At 38.8% G+C, this 18,552-nt stretch overlaps 1 protein-coding gene across 7 annotated transcripts in view; it reads left to right on the forward strand.

Annotated features, from left to right (window-relative positions):
* Positions 1–4,985: 4,985 nt before the first annotated feature.
* Positions 4,986–18,552, forward strand: part of LOC144651044 (uncharacterized) — a 41,577-nt gene continuing 28,010 nt past the window's right edge. For 3 of the 7 annotated variants that reach the window (XM_078510906.1, XM_078510907.1, XM_078510908.1), the window contains exons 1-11: positions 8,446–8,958; positions 12,139–12,308; positions 12,987–13,031; positions 13,506–13,559; positions 13,936–14,079; positions 14,419–14,528; positions 14,721–14,882; positions 15,662–15,749; positions 15,852–16,016; positions 16,240–16,383; positions 16,732–16,983. In XM_078510906.1, the coding sequence (XP_078367032.1) occupies positions 8,798–8,958; positions 12,139–12,308; positions 12,987–13,031; positions 13,506–13,559; positions 13,936–14,079; positions 14,419–14,528; positions 14,721–14,882; positions 15,662–15,749; positions 15,852–16,016; positions 16,240–16,383; positions 16,732–16,983 (1,495 nt within the window). In that variant the 5' untranslated portion in view covers positions 8,446–8,797. Of the gene's footprint in view, positions 5,110–8,444; positions 8,959–12,138; positions 12,309–12,986; positions 13,032–13,505; positions 13,560–13,935; positions 14,080–14,418; positions 14,529–14,720; positions 14,883–15,661; positions 15,750–15,851; positions 16,017–16,239; positions 16,384–16,731; positions 16,984–18,552 lie in introns of those variants that run through there. The other 4 variants (XM_078510902.1, XM_078510903.1, XM_078510901.1 and 1 more) reach the window with 4 other exon arrangements.

Below are 18,552 nucleotides of genomic sequence, written 5' to 3' on the forward strand. Positions count from 1 at the left end.
AATGATAGTTAAAATCCAATTAGCATTTTCTTTTTCTAAACAAAACAATTTCATGTAATTAAATCAGCACGAATAAACATTCTAAACTCCCTAGAGCACGCAAACTGAGCCAGGATTATTTTACATTTCCTCCTAAACGATGATGTAACCAGAAAAGGTTGTTTTGAGTGAGACCAGAAGTTGGGGTGGGTTTCAGCTTCGACAATCGTCTTAAAAATCGTACTACAGAATGCTCTGTAAAAATCAAAACTCCCACAAAAGTCCATCGTTCTAAAACACGCGAGGCGTTTCAAAAACCGTACAGTACAGTACTTAACTTGACTATTTTATGGTTGAGTCAAGCGTGACTTGTATTCAGCAGGAAGTTTATTGAAACTTGCGGTCAAGTTAAAGAGTTATTTATGACAAGTGATTGATTTTTGTGGTTTATAGCTCAGTCCAACCGTCATTGTCGTTTATATCCTACAATGTTTTCTTTTTTTAATGGCGTAACAATTAGCATTTTACGGAAAGCACGTAGTAGAACTAGCCGGCGATAATTTTTCGGGTCACGGTGTGCGGTGAAAACTTTATTTCTAAATTATAGCCCCAGGATTAGCCCCAGGGGGCTTTCCTTCTTTTTTATAAGGCCTTTTTAGGGGTGGGAACGGCTTAAGGTAATTTCTAACCAAACTTTGCCAGTTTGGTTGAATTTTAAAATAAAAAAGGGAGGTCACCTTATTCGTTTAGGAGCAGAAAGACCTTGTATCTACCATATAGTTGTTAAATATTTCCTTTGCGAGTACTGGCAAAGTACATGTTTTCGGTGATAATGTATTACTTTGCCATAGAAATTTATCTGTATTCATTTTATAGAAATAATTTGATCGCTACTTTCGAACTAAGAGGAAAAAATGATAGGTCACCGAACTCGTTTAGGAGAAAACGATGATTTCTCTCTCTCGCAAGCCAAGCCGCATAGAATAAAGCCGCCATTTTGTTTATGTGCGCGCTAATTACACGTTAAATTCTGCGCAGTTATAGAGAAGGAAGGCTTACTAAAGACTGGGGGGGGGCTTATTTCAAATCATGTATCAGTTGGCGGTTCCAAATATAAAAGTAAAAAAAGCGGACTTTTTTAATGTTTAAGTGCTGTTTGGTAACATATTTTTACAAAATAGAAATAATAATTAGAACATGCGGTGGATGAATACCTCTAAAAGCGTAAATTTACCTTGTTTAATTTTTCTCATTTACCCTCTAGTGAAGAGGGTGGCTTATTAAAACTGTACTTCCAGCTCTTACGGTATAGGGCTGGGGAAGTAGAGGGAAAGACCATATTCGATTCCTTCCCCCCCCCCCCCCCCCTCTCCCCCACTCTTCAAAAATCTCCAAGACAAGACCCCGCTCGGTACGTAGGCTATAAACAACAAATGTTACAAACGACGAAAATATTCAGTATCAGTAGTATTTGGGTGGCTGGCATATTTTAATAATTCTTTTTTGCTGTCGTAAAGTGTTTGATGAAAGAAAAACATCTCGGCCGGTATTAATCGGGCATTCGGGCTCCTCGGAGAAAAATGAGTCCAACTAACGGGGCTTTATTTCACATGTTTCAAGTTTTCCCTAGTCCAGTTCCTGAACTCTCTCTTCCACGCGCCCTTTATAGGGGCTGAACCCAGGCGCGCGCAGAGAGAGCGTCTCATTCGCGCGCCTGGGTTCAGCCCCTATAAAGGGCGCGTGGCCTGGAAGGGAGAGTTCAGGAACTGGACTAAGTTTTCCCCTGAATTTGCAAACTCTTTACGACAGCTTCAATTTGACGATTAACCTCAGTACCGTTTGGCGATTGTACCTAGGTCTTTTGGAATTCTGGTCTTGTTGCCTTTCTATCTCAACCAAAAAGGTACGGTAACCCAATTTTAATTTTAGGTGCGTTCATTATCCGACACAAACAGAGGTACCGGGAACAACTAAAGCTTTTAGGTGTTGTGTAGTTTCAAAACAGCATTATCTGGTTAATCAACAAAGTAGTCCAAATCATTGCTGAATTACTTCTCTCCTTTTTCTGCGAACATTTCGGATAAAAGAACGGAGACTGTAACAAATTTCATAATAATTTGTCAAATTGTCTCTTTAAATTATTATAATACTTACTTCGCTATATACGTTTTCGGTTTCTACCATATAAAGGTCTCCATTACGTTATCGTGACTATGATTAACGCATTAACCCTTGTTCTTTTTAGTTTCTTGTAATCATAATTTATAAATTAATGTCACTGTGTTTTTTCCTTTTTATGTTTCTTGCAGGATTAGTTCATCCTGATTATCATAAATGATCGTACTGTATTTTTATTTTCAGTCTCTGATCATTTTGGCTTGGTAAGTTATGTCGATCAGCGTGTTCTTTTAAGTCCCCTATTATATTACATCTCAGTCTAGCTCGCGAGGTCCGCAGTGTGCTATACGAACAACGATTTTTCGCGAGGCAAAAACGAAATCAATAAAATGTTTAACGTATCTTTTGATCTGGAGAAAGGAAGGCATTTTAAGTTGTAAACGCGCGGAAACAAACGTTCTGTTGAAAACAGACCGTAAAAATTGACCGATCTTAGGCGTAGTGCTAACTAATCTAGGGGTACAATAAGATGCTATTTCCTTTGTTCTTTTAGTTGTTCAGTCTTGGTCATTAGAGTGTGGTAGCTAGTGTAGGTAGATGTTGCATGTAAGGTCTGCGCTGAAATTAGATGCCAAAATGGTATAACTCAGTCATTTTAACCAATCCATTTTTGGATCTAGTTAATTGAGATTGCTTGAATCTTTGTGTTTGGTGGAACAAAATGAAAAAGTTTATTCGACGTCAAAACTGAAGGACAGAAAATATGAACAGAAAACCCCACGATCACTGCGGTTTTATACACAGAAATATTATGTTTCTTATGCAGAAACCATCTTTTTTGAAATATGAACGTATTGTTAAAATCTCTGGACATTTGTAAAGTGTATATTCAAATTATTTTGCTCTAATTCCGCATTGTCGTATGTTTAAATTAAGAAATCTGCGCACTGGTAGCTATATTTTAACATAGCAAAGTAAATAGCACCTGTTGCTTATTGCAATCAAAAATACTTTACAGGAAAGCTTCGAAGTCGTAAGCAATGAGAAACAACAATCACTTTCCTGAAAATTGTTCTCACGTTCATTTTATACGCCCATTATGCCTGGCTAACATTTCCATGACTGGTGTGTAATTTGGTATTGAAGAAAACATTAATGCATCTCCTTTTAATCCAGTTTTTTCAAATAGCACAAAAGCCACATCACCAATATTTCAAGCACGATATCTCTCTAAGCTTTCAACCAAATTAATTTTCTCTTATTTTCAGGATTGAGAAAAACACCATTCTCTGCGATCCGCGAATTAAACCTAAAACATATTACTGCTGTAGATCAATTGTCTAAGTCTCGGTTCCAGACCCCTTTCATACAATATATAAATAGTTGCCAAAAATTTTATCGGTCATACTTTTGAAAATGTATGTAGCTTAGCATACGAAACGTCAAGTTTATAAAAATGCGATTTTTCATAATGTTTATCACCGCTGTTTGTGTTATATTTTTAATCAAGTTACGATGGCCTAAAACCAAGAGTCCATATTAAATGTATTAAATCGTTGACCTATTGCCAATATATAATATGAGTTGATTTTCTCATAAATATAAATTGATACCATCCGGCCACATTCATATTAAATGAATAGTCATTCTCGTTCCCAGAGCCCGCGTCCCGACCGCTGGTCCAGGGGGACGCGGGATCTGGGAACGAGAATGATGAATACTGAGTACGCTGATATTCGCTTTTTTCACGATCCCATAATACATCTTGTTTTATTTAAATAACCCCCCAAAATTTTTGCATAAGCATTGTTTTCAATTTCTCTGGGGACGATTGCACGTCACTGTAAATCCCAAGAGAAATTGAAAACAATGCTTATGCAAAAATTTTGGGGGGTAAACAAGATGTATTATGGGAACTAATTCGCTGTTTTCACCGTTCCCATAATACATCTTGTTTACCCCCCAAAATTTTTGCATAAGCATTGTTTTCAATTTCTCTTGGGATTTACAATGACGTACAATCGTCCCAAGAGAAATTGAAAACAATGCTTATGCAAAAATTTTGGGGGGTAAACAAGATGTATTATGGGATCGTGAAAAAAGCGAATTCAATGAATTCTTCCTAGACTGCGCATGCACGACAGTTTATTGTTTTTAGAGACAACATGAGGCTTGTTGAATCTTCGTACAGTCCGCCATATTGTCATTTTAACAAACAGCCTGAAGAAGATCAGTGAAACTGATCGGAACGTCGAATTTTAAACATTCTTAACCTCGGAAAAGATCCCGGAAAACAGTGAATAATTTTAATTTCTTAAGATGAGAGGTGTAAGTTTTAGAAATAGGATTAGGATTCGTACTTTATGTTTGTGATTTGTACACTGATTTTAAAAATTCGTTGTTTTTTTTTTCGAACGAATTGTTTTCATAACCATTTACACATTGCGCACACGAAATATAGTCAACAGTACGTTTAGTGTCAAAACAAACTTACTGAAGAAGGAATTCATCACTATAAAGCATCTGCTGATTATATGGTAAAAATTCTATGTATAGCATAAAATGGGTCGTTCAGGTCCGTTAACATAAAGTCTTAGTTGAAATGAGTTTACAAATTGAAAATTCGTGATTAAATAATGCGAGTAAAAATTAAAGCATGAAACAAGTTTGAAAACATATTCAATTTAACGGCTTTTAAACATGCTTAAGTTTTAGTTCAGGACGTTATTTTTATTTTCGTGCTGTTAATGCACCTGTCGCCAATTCATGTGAAGTGTTTAAAGTTTGACGGCAGTTAATTGAAGCCGTCCACCAATGGGAAGCAAGAAAATTAAAATGCGTTCCTTTATTAACGTGATCACAACTGACTTAATGAGCTAGTGTCACATGACCACCTATAAGGTTGGGATCGAGAAATTCAGAAATTGTAAACAGACAAGGCAAACTTCAGTTCTCAGAAATTCAGGAACATGTGTCGTTTGAACTAGGCAAGAACTCTTCCTCGGCAAACATGTAAGTCGTTAGTTTTGTAGCTCAGTTTGGTTTTGGTATTAAACTATACACGCAAGTTATATATTTTCACCGCGGAGGAGAAAAAACAAACTTTCTGAAATATATTTAAAATCGTGACTAATTGATTTTCAGTTTGAACCTAGAAAAAGTTTGCCCTGGATCCTTTATGAGAATTTCACACTATGAATACACGAGCAATTCTAACTACTGAAAACAATTTCGGTTGTAAGTCATTAATCGCTTTCTGAAGAGGAATCTGTTTATACATCGGACGTTCAGTGCCGTTATCTATTATTTTATTTTTATTCTCAAGATGTGAACTGTGGCAAGTCAGTATGATCCGAGAAAAAACTATCGAACATCGTACAAAATAATAAATCATAAAGTTCCACTGAACATATTCCACACTACAGATCTATATTATGATAAAATTTCATTCCGGATGGTCTTGAAGCACATTTAAGTTCGATAGCAGAAAGGTATGCAAATAACTTCTCTTCATTAAATATTCTTCACGGAACATGAATCAGCTTTTTCTCACATTTAAATTGTCTTCGTTTATCTTTTTTCCACGCATTTGCTGTGCTTATTTGTGACGCACTTGAATTTGATCTGCACGTTTGGGGTATGCATGTACGGTTTTCTTACAACCTCAACAATTATATCTTTTCCTTGCGGAGTCAAGTAAAAGTCATAAGATCGAGGTTGGATAATGACAGGTAATCAGAAATCGTTCGGGTAATACAGTTAACTAGTTTTTTAGGAGTTTAAAACATCTGTTCAGAAAGCAATCCGTTGAAGTTTTCTTGGAGCACTTGGCGATCGCTCACTACATCGGTTATTACATTGTTCTATAAATGGCAATATTTGCACCAAGTTTGTTACTGTCGCCGGCCGTTCTGGGCAATCTCCCAATCTTTTTCCTTAATCAGTTTTTCCGCCTCCATGAAAGCTTCTTGGGCCTTCTTAGCTTCTTAGCTTTAAGTGGCAATCGGTAACGGAATATTAATACTAAGTTCTGTTTCCCGCGACAAGGAATGCATGCAATTATTTAAAAATAGTCAATACATAACACATTGATTCGCTTACCGTTCGAGGTCTATATCAAAACAAATTACGACAGTTCGTGGCAAGGTTGTTTCAGTTCTTTCTGATCGTTAACTAGCGTATTAGATGGCTGTTAAACTCGTCGTAAACTCATAATCAAAATCAGATCCGTTATTTTCTCATTTTCAGTCTAATAAATTTCCGGTTCCAAGTAGCTAGCTAATTAATAGCTGCTCGAAATTTGGTTGGTTCTCGTATTTATTTTAAGATATTATTTAATGTGTTAATTGCGATACACGCATCGAATTATATGAAGGGAAAATATATAATATACCCACCGAAAAGCAGGTTCGTAGCGATTACATGCAATTGCGATCATATTTTTTTTATACCCGCCAACTTTATTTCTTTTTCATTTCTCGCTCACAGTCCCAGCTGACAACCATGTCGCCAGTCAGTTGGAATTACCGTCATTTGCGCAGACTCAGTTTCTTGTCTAGAATTGGTTCGAGTCTACACATTTTTCGAAAGTTCGTCAGTCAGGCCGCCGTCTGTGTTTACAGACTACCCGCAGGCGTAAGAGTTGGATGGTATATCATCATGTTGAAACTTTGTCTTATTTACATTTTATGAACAGACGACGAAAAAGCTGCCGAAAAACTGCACGAGAAATGGTCGAAATAGGTAAACGATAACACATCCAAGTGTTGAAATCCTATGTCGATTGTTGTCGCTTAATTTCAGAGTTTGTCTTCAGCACATTTAAGTCTGCATTAATTACTATAATGATGACTGTTTGTGGGAATGAAATCAATTAATTCAAGGCATACATAGGTACCCTGGGTTCCAGAGGGTTCGCCGAAAAAAAAACCCTCTGGCACCCAGGGTAACACATAGGCCGTGCTTTTCAAACCTAGACCGAAAGAGCAGATGACAATTCTTTTTGTCTTTCTAAAAAAAATATTTGGGGTGGGGGTAAGCCTGCGAACAGGCTCCCAATAATGGGCAGGGCGAGAAAAAAAATCGGCGGGCAAAGCGAGCTGGCCACGCCTCGAGTAACTCTAACAAATCTCTCGTGCTCTCCAACTTTCCCGCGTGCATCCATAACGCCAGTTATACGCACGCTAAGATAAACCAGCTGGGCAATTGGAAACCAAACAGAGACCGGTGCCCGCTATTTTGAATCCAATTTCCAATTTAAAGTAAATGAAATGGGGAGCAATTTTTGGGATGTAATTAGTGAGGGTGAGCGCTCTATAACTTTTATTGATGATTCATTTCCCCATATCAAGCAACAAACCAAAATAAAAACAAACATTACCTATTTTTAAACTGCGTATACGAAACCGGTTTTTCTTCACGTTCCCATGCTTCTTAACACTTAAGCCCGCGAACACAGACCAATGTGTTACTGTTTACACACAAAATCAATCTGCGTATGCTGGTTTTATCAGATTCATCCAATTCCTGCCCGACCTGCCTACTCTCACTTATCCAAACCACTAAATAATCCAAATTGGCCTAAATTGTTTTGTAGCCTGCGAAGAAAGCAATGGTATATTACTCCTAACGTTAACCACTTGCTTTTAATAATTTCGTAAGCTATGTTCACTATAGCGGACAGTTCCTGCTTGCTTTTTCGATGCTTCGGATTACTGATACTACTTTTTTTTTAATATTATGCAAAAAAATTCAACCATACCTTAAAAAAAATCCGATTACAGAAAAAATATTTTTGTTGAGTTGAATTTCATTCTGGGATTTCTGGAGATTACCAAATACTTGACTTCTACAAGTAGTAGCTAATTTGGCGGCTAAGGAAGTAATCGAGCAAAAAAATGACAAAGATGAAAAACCATTTACTAAAAACGTGCGAGAGACATACTGAAGGATTTAGCAAGCGAGGAAGCATTGCTGAAACGGTTAGGAAATTAATTGTTTCCTTAAGTGTCCGCTCTTGCAACACGAAATTTGCTTCCAGTTTCCGATGACGATTTTTTTTTCTTGATCAACGACTTGTTTCCGCCATAAAGTGTTTCCTCGTTCGCTCACCAAGGAAACAAAGTTGACTAGATTCTACGTTATAATGTTGCTTGTCTTTCGAAAACGTTTCTTGCAATTTCCATTTTAAGGAAGTATAACATTTATTTGTTGTTTTCCATTATTTGTCGTTCACTAGCAACACTTCCTCGTATCCGCGAGTGTGTGACCAGCGGTTTTATTTCTGGACAGGAAGTTGTAACTTACGTCACCGCGTGACCACCATTGTCATGCAAGTTGTGATTTGCATTTTTGCCGGAACGTATATTTGCATGCAATTTGTTTTTTATGACAAGTTGCGTCGAATTCTTTTATTTCGTTCGTAACGGGAAATCGATCAGTTCAGCTGGAATAACCAGAGTTTTACGCGGTTACTGATCCTTGGTTTGAATTCCCATCGATCGAAATGTCGTGAGTTTGGAAGAAAACTTCATCTAGACGCTTATCGACGAATGCAGTCGCCATTTCGCAGCTATTCTAACTCCTACGGGCTCCTACGCTTCTAATTCAGGACGATTTTTCAGATTACCTTTTCAGATCTTGGATCAAGAACAGAGGTTTACCTCTTGAAGATTAAAAGAGGATAATAAGAGCACGAACAATGCGGTACTTTGTGTTAGCTTCCCTGTTTGCCGTTATATGCGGGACAGCCGCTCAAACTCCAGCAAACTGCGAATATCATTCGGATGGCAAGAAACTGGTTTGTGAAGACATCATCGGCCCGTCCTTCGTCCAGGGTATTGCAGAATCTACCGAGCTTATGTAAGTATCAGTTTGGTTCGGTAAAAGTGTTGTGTTTGTGTGTCGTTTCAAAAGCTATGACCATGATTTGCCTTTTATTTGTTGTCGCGTGCAAAACAACAGTTGCTCGCTTTAACAGAATAATTTGTACTTACGAGACTGGCCGACTGACCGTGTTCGAAGTCTAAAATGTCATCAGTTCCCCTGAATTCTGTAGTTACTCCTGAATTTGTTGTCTCGTGTTTTGAATCAAACCCAATATCGAGAATTAAGTTGATACTAAAGTTAACCACATGGGGATCGATCAAATTTATTTACACCGTATTAAAATTATTATTATTCGAACGAAGCTGCTTATAACTTTAATAAAGGCAAAAATAATCATGTAGTGAGTTTGAAACGCCTCAGTCTGATCAAGATGTGTAATGAGTTTATTTTTTCAAATGTTATGGACGCGAAATTCGTGAAGAATGATGCCATCTCATGACTTGCCGACTAAATATTGAGCCGACAACGAAAAGGTTTTTTGCAATGGACAAATTATACCTTTAACGTGAAATGTTAAAGTTATTGCGTAATTAACTGGCATAATTTTAATGGTTTTATCCCCGCAAATCGTAAATTTAGGCTTTACTTCTCTGTACTACAGCGATGAATAGAAAAAGTAAGAATTTGATTCCAATCGAATCCTTGACTACCTATGAATTTCACCTTTATGGTGCTGTAGTACCTTCGATTTGATTTTCACTCTCGAGGATGTCACTTCACTGCATTTTGAATAAGCGGGGAGAAAAACGGAAATAAAGTTATTCACGATACTTCACCGAAAGCATGAAAGTTTCTTCTAACTTTATGTTAGCATTTTATTTTTCCAATCATTTGGGACTGAAGGAAATGCGACTTAAGATGCCGTACTTCCTTGTTTTGGTAAAAATAGGAACTCGTCATATCAAAAGTGACATCTGTTTGTGTACGGGTTGCCTCGTCAACAATTTTTACCCTGTTCTATTTGAATAAATATTTTTATTCATTATAAATTTCCCAATTTATGACAGTATACATATGAAAAGCGAAAACGTTACTTACAAGTTGCTTTTCTAGTTCTGAAAATTACTACTAAACCTCTTTACGTACTGTCTCCAAGAGTTTCTCAGAAATGCTGTACAAAAGTAGCAGAATTTTCTGTTAAAATTGGTTCTTCAGAATTTTCTGACTCTCTGAAACGCATTCTAGTCCTAGCAGAGTATGTAGTGGACGTAAAACTTACTGAACGAAACACTTTTTACGAGAATAGGTCTGTATCCTAAGCTTTAACAGGGTGGGTGCAGTCTGGACGGGAAGTAACATGACCCAGGATTTGAACTCGTTTCAGTCCAAAAAACTATTTTAGACGATCATGTTTCTAAAGCTGTGAAGCGCGACGAGTCGTGTATTTCAAAGCCGCCTCCTTTATCAAGTGCTGTAATTATGGATTGAATGCTTCTTAAGTCATAGGAAGTGGCGCCATGTATCTCACTGAAATGATTAATTGCTTGTGGTTTCGGATCTCTCGACTCCGGGTTGCATACATGTAGTTTCGCGTTATGAAGATGTCTTTGTTTTGAAACTTGCGATATTAAACAGAGTACATCGTTAGAGTTATTTAACAACAGTGGTAAAATGCAAACCAATATATCTGATCACATATATCATAACGAAATGTTTCAATTTGACTTCGGTTTAAAAATAATCTCGGAAAAAGGTAACATTGCATCTGTTGCGTCGAAATTTTTAAGCTTCTATCGTGCTATCGTGTACGAGAGTTTATTAATACAGTACTACAGTGCGCTGACGTTATATTTTTGTGGTTTGGATTTTAAGAAATGTTGCGTGTTTCTTCGTGTGTATTTAAAAAACTTTTAATTTATTTGCAAAATACAGTCTGTTGCTATGAGATGTCTGAACAACATCCGTCATGTCTGGTTCGATTCAATTTCACTCCAGTCATTCCTAAAAAAAATTAATTTTAATTTTTAGAATTTTTAAAAAGCATGCTTCTTTTCTTATAATAATCTAACAGTTGCCGTTAAATTGCATTCCGCAGTTTTCTTCAAAGAGCAGACATTTACCGAAGGCACAAATATTAAGTCACTTTAAAGCAACTATAAATATAAAATGCACGACAGAAAGTGAAGTTTATTTACCTTTCTGGTGTTATTTATTTTATTTACAAAAGGCAAAAATTTGAACGTTCCAAGTTCCTTCCTTTGAGTGTTTTGTATTTGAACAAACCAAGTCTTTCTCTCTGCTGACAAACTAACTTAAAGCAGATAAAATAGAGTTTTTGTAGCATCAATATTCACAACATTTGTTTGCATGTTTTGCCACGTTCTTCAGCACAAACAACGAATATTCCTTTTGTTTTCAGAACAATACTTTGACTTGATCGTTTGTGACGTCTTTACGACGTTTTCGTACTGTTGTTGCACGAAAGACGTTATATCCGTTGTTTAATTACAATTTCTGCTCCATTTTTTCCTAGTAATGACCGAGCAACGTTAAGATTTATAAACAAACGCCAATATAACCATGACAGTGTAAAATGTTAAGAACAAAGGTAATGGTTGATCACCTTTTGACATGACGTGCTGAGTCACAAACGCCCACATAAGCCGCTTCACACGGACCGCTTCACACAAACCATGCGTGACGTATCCCCTTCTCATGCAGCCGTTTTCTGAATGTCACGCAACATTTAGGGGGAGCGTTGCGTGACATCCCAAAAACGGCTTCGAAGGAGACTATGCGTGACACTAACTGATAAGCGTGCGTAACTGGCGGGATTTCGTGTGCGAGTGCTTTGTTTCTTGCACAGAGCCTATTTTTGAAAGGTAGAAACTTCTTGTGGCTGCTTCAAGTTACAATTTTTGGACGTTGTTGATGTCAAGACATTTTTAAATTGTACGCGTTTGTCATTTACGCCACAACATAACAGTATGACGTTACAGTTTTGTAATTGAGCGTTCTTAGAGTTATGTCACCCAACACTGGACAGTTGGATTCAAATGAAACTACTATAGTCCCTGATAGTCGTTTCCCTTTATATAGAGCATTTTGTTGTAAGCCTGTTTGAAAAGTGAAAAGGGTAGTAGCAGGAGGAAGAGGGGTGGAATGCGTTACGTATGTTTTGTTGTGACATTACACTTCCTCTCTTTTCTACAGTGTTTTCACATCAAACGCTTTGGCTTGTGACTGCGCTTTGAAAAGTCTGCTTCAGTGGAAAGAACGCATATCATTGACAAGGGACATTGCTTTAGAAGGAGTCTGTTTTTCTCCAGAGTATCCACAGGGCAGATCTATTGATGATCTCTCTTCCACAGAGATTCCATGTGGTAAGCAAGTCATTACAGTGAGCAGGATGCGCAATGCATCTGGCAAACAAGCGATCGTTGGGCAAAAATAACTGACTTGTATGCCGCAGGCCATGCGGAAACTGAAACAACGAAATATAAAAAATAAGTGCAAACATAGCAACTACGAAACTGAAGTAAACAAAAAAAACAACTTATTCACCAATTGTGACGATTAAATTTCTGGCATTTCGTAAACTATAATAATCAGTAAAAAAAATGAAAGCAGAAACTGAATTGAAACAGAATTAATACGTGACGAATTTTGGAGACCAAAATTTGCGGCTTACCAACAATTGAAAATGACAAGCGAAAAATAAAACCCAATAATTGACCAAACTAATACTAACATCCCTTGGGAAAGCTCTGCTGAAATCGCTTTAAAACTGCACATGCACACACAAACAGGAAATAGAACACGTTGTACGGTCCGTTGTACGTGTTGTAGCCGGGGCGGTCGATGTAGTCGAATCAAGTAATAACAGTTCAAACACATTTCATGAAAATTCACAATTTTGGGTTGTTGTAGGGCAAAGACTAAATTATCTCAGAAAATGTAACAAGGCGACGCCTGAAGCTCGAAGCCAGACCACAGGTGTGCAACTGGAAATAGGTCCTTACTGCATTTCAAGCAGCAAAAACTAATAATTAATTTTTGAGTTTCAGGCGTTGATGATGCAGTGCTTCTGCGAAAGAGACGCGCAGGTAAGACATGTGCTCTCAGCGAATTCCACCTTCCTGTCATTAACTGGACACTCAGTTGCACGCTGCACTAAAACGGCACTAGTTTATATCCTTTATAGGTTCTCAAACTATCTTCTCCGTTTGCTGAGCTCGTCAAAAGATTTAAGAGACTCGTGTTAACACTTAGCATTTTAAATATTCTGCCCTAGCGAAAATGAGCCGTCCAGCAACTTTACCCATGGCTGTTTATCTCGTCGTAACGCATATCGCTTAGGCCAATCACATGCAAGATCAAAACCACGTGATTTTTTCCCGCGCTTTACCACCGGCGACATGTCTTTACTTCGACTTCTGTTTGGTTACTACACCCTGCCTTTTCCTAAAGTCAGTGTAGAGTTTCTGCGCTACAGTTTGGGCGCCAACCGGTGGCAGGAAGTAAACTTACAGTTGATAAGCAGTTTATTGAGTAACCGTTTTGTTTTTGTTCTATTGCAGTTGACGATAGCCAAAATGAGACGCTGTCAAGTGGAAACAGAACTCTTACACCAGGTACCGATTGTGCTCGTCTCAGTCCCCCTGCACAGTCACACTGGCTCGAGGTTGTTTTGAAACAGCCTGGCTCAGAAGAAATTTCTAGTCCAAACGAAGGCAGCATTTTGCTAAAAATTGGAGTCGCACACTTGCAAGCCCTGCTTTTTCTCTAAGTCGATAACCTCGCTGATTCAGAATTGAAACTAAACCACGGCCTAACCGTCTTATTTCATTGCCTGTTCTATTACAAAGCCAACGTTGCAGACTGTTTTGAAAAACGAAGAAAAAATTAAGTCAAACGTGAGTCACACACAAAAACCCTTCTGAGTGCTATATGATAAAGTGCACCATTGAAGAGACGTATTAATTGATGTGTGTAACGCTTGGTTTGTAGGTGCGCCTGTATGGCCATGTGATTTTGAGGACGGATTCTGTCAGTGGTTTCAGTTACATGATGCAGAATTTACCTGGACGAGGCACCAAGGACCAACACCCTCCCAGAATACTGGGCCTGACGTAGACCATACTACGGGAAAATGTGAGTAACTCAGAAAAATGAACATGATACCAACATACAAACTGACGGTAAAGTTTCCACTTTTTTACAAACCAAGCTCCCAGTATATAGCGAACCTCCTAAAAATAGCTTTCTGGCGAGAAAAAAGTGTTTAGAGTGAGATGTGCTCAAAACGGTGATAATAACGTTACCCTGGTTTTGATAAATCCAGACATGTATTAATCACAACAAAACTTCCATTTCTTAAGAAAGTGCATGCATTCCTGTATACCTGTCTAGAATTTTACTTTAATTATAATGATCAGCATTCACCATTACCGAGCTATTTTAAAACTAACTTCCCTTTCCTCTGTCACACAGCTAAAGGATATTACATTTACATTGAGACCTCTTTGCCTCGCCGTCGTCACCACAAGGCCCGGCTAGTTAGCCCAACACTTGCTGCAGTGCAACCTAACAGCACTTGCCAGGTTAGTAAAGCTTCATTTTCATTGTTCTAAACCTTCTCTTTCACTCAAACATGCAAATGTGTATTACATCGCCACTAATGTCACGCAATCAACCTGCGTGTGTTACATGGCCGCCGCTTATGTCACGCAATCCACCTGCGTGGGTCACGCAAGTCCGATTTACGTGAATTTTTTTATTTTTTTATTTCACAGATGGACTTGTACGTCCACATGAAAGGCTCCCACATCGGTGCGCTCAATATTTACCAAGCGCCAGTTGTTGGTTTTGCAGTGAAGAAGTTGTCACTCTCAAGTAACCACGGCCAACACTGGTTTAAACAACAAATACAGTTTGACAGCCAAACAGAATTTCAGGTTCGTAAATCGTGAAGTCTCCACGAAGCTCCTTGTTGGCGTTTTTCTCATAGTGGTTTGTAGACGAAAGGCTTAGATTTAAAGTGTTAAAATTTTACATCAAACACAAGAGAGTGTTTCATCACAATTCCAAACAACTAGAAGGGAGTTGAAAATACGACGTACCGCGGTGCATTTTTGACGAACTTCCAGGTGTTTGGAAATGTTAATTTTCTTGTTATGTTTGGAAAGGTAAATCTCTTTTATGAAACACTCTCTCTCGAGTGTTTGAAATATCTTCTCAATCGAAACTAGTACTTAGGAGTAAACATGGAAATAAAACGTGAAAATCTATACTAATTCAATTGCCAAATCACCGTCTTCGTTCAGATTTCCTTTGTTTTAATTGTGACATAGGGTACGAGGCGGGGGGGGGGGGGGGGGGGCCCCCGGGTTCCCCCCCCCCCCCCCCCCCCCCCCCCCCCGGCCGCCTTGTGATTTGGAAAAACGGATTAAATGCTGGACTGTTATTTGTGATCTGTATACAGGAAACCCACCCCGTACTGTCCCGCATTTCGTGTAAAATAAAGAGAAGCAAAACAAAACGAGGGACCTTTGATTTTAAACTTGTGTATAACCGAATAGCCTGCGAACACAGACGTATTTCCGGCTGTCGTTTCTCTTTCTTTTCTCTTGAAATCAACCTCACACATAACATCCTATGAGGGAAAAAAAAACGGTGAAAAGCTGGACTGTTATTTGTGGTCTAAGTTAAGTTATATCACTGTATTAAATCGCAGGTGATCATTGAAGGCGTCCGGGGTAGTCAGTACCAGGGCGACATTGCTCTGGATGATATCTCGTTCACAGCTGGCTGCAAAAGACTGGGTAAGCATCCTTTGTGTTTTGGTATTTAAGACTCTCGGTTAAGTTACTCTCATTGACGACTCCTTGTCTGACTAACTTTTGTGTATTTTTTTTATCATTTAGTCCCTTCGTATGTACGCCTTGTCAACGGTTCGACGTTCAACGAAGGCCGCGTGGAAGTTTATAACCAAGGAGTATGGGGCCCTGTTTGTCGCGAGGGTTGGAGCCAATCAGCTTCGTCCGTTGCTTGCAGCGAGCTGGGCTTTACAAATTCCACCGGAACGGGAGGTAACGTTTTGATTTTTTCGGTTTTAATATCAATTTGTAAGTTGAGTTCTCGAATACATTTTGCTAAGTATTTTAAGGCCATTGGAGCGTAGTGCCTTATGACAATGTAAGTAGGGTGTAAGCTATACGCAGGTAAAAATGCGAAAATTAAGGAATATAGAAGTGAATCAAGTGACCTGTCAATCAAACGCCTCTCTCATGTCGTTTGTTGGTTTCTCATCAGGCTCACCGCTGACTGGCGCGTTCACTGGACTCTCGAATATCAGTTGTCAAGGTAACGAGAAGTCAATCAGAGATTGCCCATCAGGGGCGTGGTCTAACAATACCATTTGTCCAAGCAACAACACGATCACTGTTAATTGCTCAGGTAAGAAAGAATTTTAATTGTAATTTACTGATTACTTTGCCTCGTTTTTTGATTGGTGTGGGGTGGGGGTGCGAGGGAAGAGAGAAACATTTGCTGTAGGGCAGTGATTGACTTAGTGAGGGAAATCCAAGGGAAAGAAGGTCAGCACTTTAACGAAAGTGGAAATAAATGAGGTACTAGTAAAAGGTTTTATTGAACATATTTTATCCCTTTCAGTGATGCGTTTACTGCGTTCATAAACTTACAGGGAAGTTTTTTTAGAAGTCGTTTCTAAATCTTTTTTGCTTAAACATGGCAAGTTCTCGAAACGATCTCACAGTTATTTATTTCGAACTTTTTTTTCCATAGGCATCTTGCCAATATGTCCACTAAAAACCCACATGTTCTGTCCTGTGGACAACAACGGAACCAGGACGTGTATCTCGCGGACTCAGCTCTGTGACTTTACCAATGACTGCTGGGATGGCTCTGATGAAATCAACTGCGACAATTACACACGTTGTGATTTCAATGACACAGGCCTCTGCGGCTGGCTGCAGGCGAAAAACGACCAAATGGACTGGACACGACACAAAGGAAATACACCATCACACTATACTGGTAAGAAAACGCTATCAAACCTTTCCAGTGTAAAATCGGGGGTTGAAGCGGAATAATGAATATTGAATACTGGCTTAAAATTGTAAAGGAATATTGAATATTGGCTCAAAATTGTAAGGAATATTGAATATTCAGTTTTTTAATCAAGAATATTGAATACTTGCAAAGATAAAATAAGTTCTCCTCACCCTCTCTGTCTCCAAATGAGAATCGCAGGTGTTCTATATTTTCGATATTTGGCAGGCGCTCTAGATCTGCCTCATGTTAAGCTTGCAAAATTTGCCATGCGGACTACTCCCCAAGGAAGATATTTTCTTGTGACGTCACTTTCAAAGCACATGTTTCAGTTGACCGCTTTAAATTTTGACGCTTTGGTTACGGTCTAAGAACTGTTCGAATTTGTAAAGATGGGAAAGCACAGGAAAGACAGGTAAGTAAAGCTTTTAAGCTATTTTTAACTTGAACGTGTCCCCCCCCCCCCCCCCCCCAGTTTTTTTCCCCAAAAAGTAAAAACAGTCCTGTATAAAACGTTGAAAATAAATTTTATTTCCCGACAGTTTTGAAACAATAACATTTGTACTTCTTTTCATTTGTTTGTGGGGGACAACCAGCGGCGCAAGCCCTGTTTGAGAAATTTTCAAAAAACTACCTGCCGATGAAGTCTGCGTTTGCCTCTAAGGCAACTCAGACAGTTTAGTAACTACGAACCACTACGATGACTCTGAAAGGTAAAACATTTGCTGGTTTCAAGATACAGAGACAGTGGGTTTCTATTTTCATCCCTCTTGATTTCGTAATTGACATTGCAAGTGTTATACTCTCTTCAATGTGCATTGCAATTGGTTTGCTGAGACAGTGTGTAGGAAGTAAATAATTCGTGATATGCGTAAATCACAAATAGCTCTTGGAGAACGCTGGAAATAGCATTTCCAAGCCTCTAGATTTCAAAATTTTCTGGGGGGAAATGCCCCCAGACCCCCCTAGCGGCTCGCGTCTTCGGAGCTCGCGTGCCCCCCCGCCCCCCCCCCCCCCCCCCCCCCCCCCCACACTTATTTTACCCTTGCTACGGCACTGGTCGCAACCGAGTAACATGGATCTTTCTTGTGATGAAGAACAGGAGAATGAGGACAATCCAATCGAAAGAAAGATTACCGACAATTTTAGATTCATTCGCCGTATTAGTTATGACCGCGTCGAAGTTGTAGTCAAGAGGGTCTGCAAAAATAACAACTGTACACAATTTCGCAGCAAGAAGTTTTAAGAATTGAGCGGATACTCAAAGGAGGGTAGAAGTGAATTGACTCCGAGGATGAGGCTTCAGATGCCCAGTCAGACGACGAACAGCCGGGAGGACCATCCAGGGTTCCTTGTCGTACACGACAGGGAGAACAGCAACCCGTATTAGATTACGGTGATGTCGAACTTTTTGAAAAATCACAAAGCTGATCTAACAGCTACAGCTGAAAATAGATAACGCATAAAGCGGTGCTCAATGTAAAATGTGTCATGATATAGGAATATACTAGATTGGTAACAGAATGCTACTTTTAAATTATGTGGCCCGTTGAC

Source organism: Oculina patagonica, chromosome 4 (assembly GCF_052425735.1).
Source record: "Oculina patagonica isolate OP01 chromosome 4, crgOcupat, whole genome shotgun sequence".
Lineage (NCBI taxonomy): Eukaryota > Metazoa > Cnidaria > Anthozoa > Scleractinia > Oculinidae > Oculina > Oculina patagonica.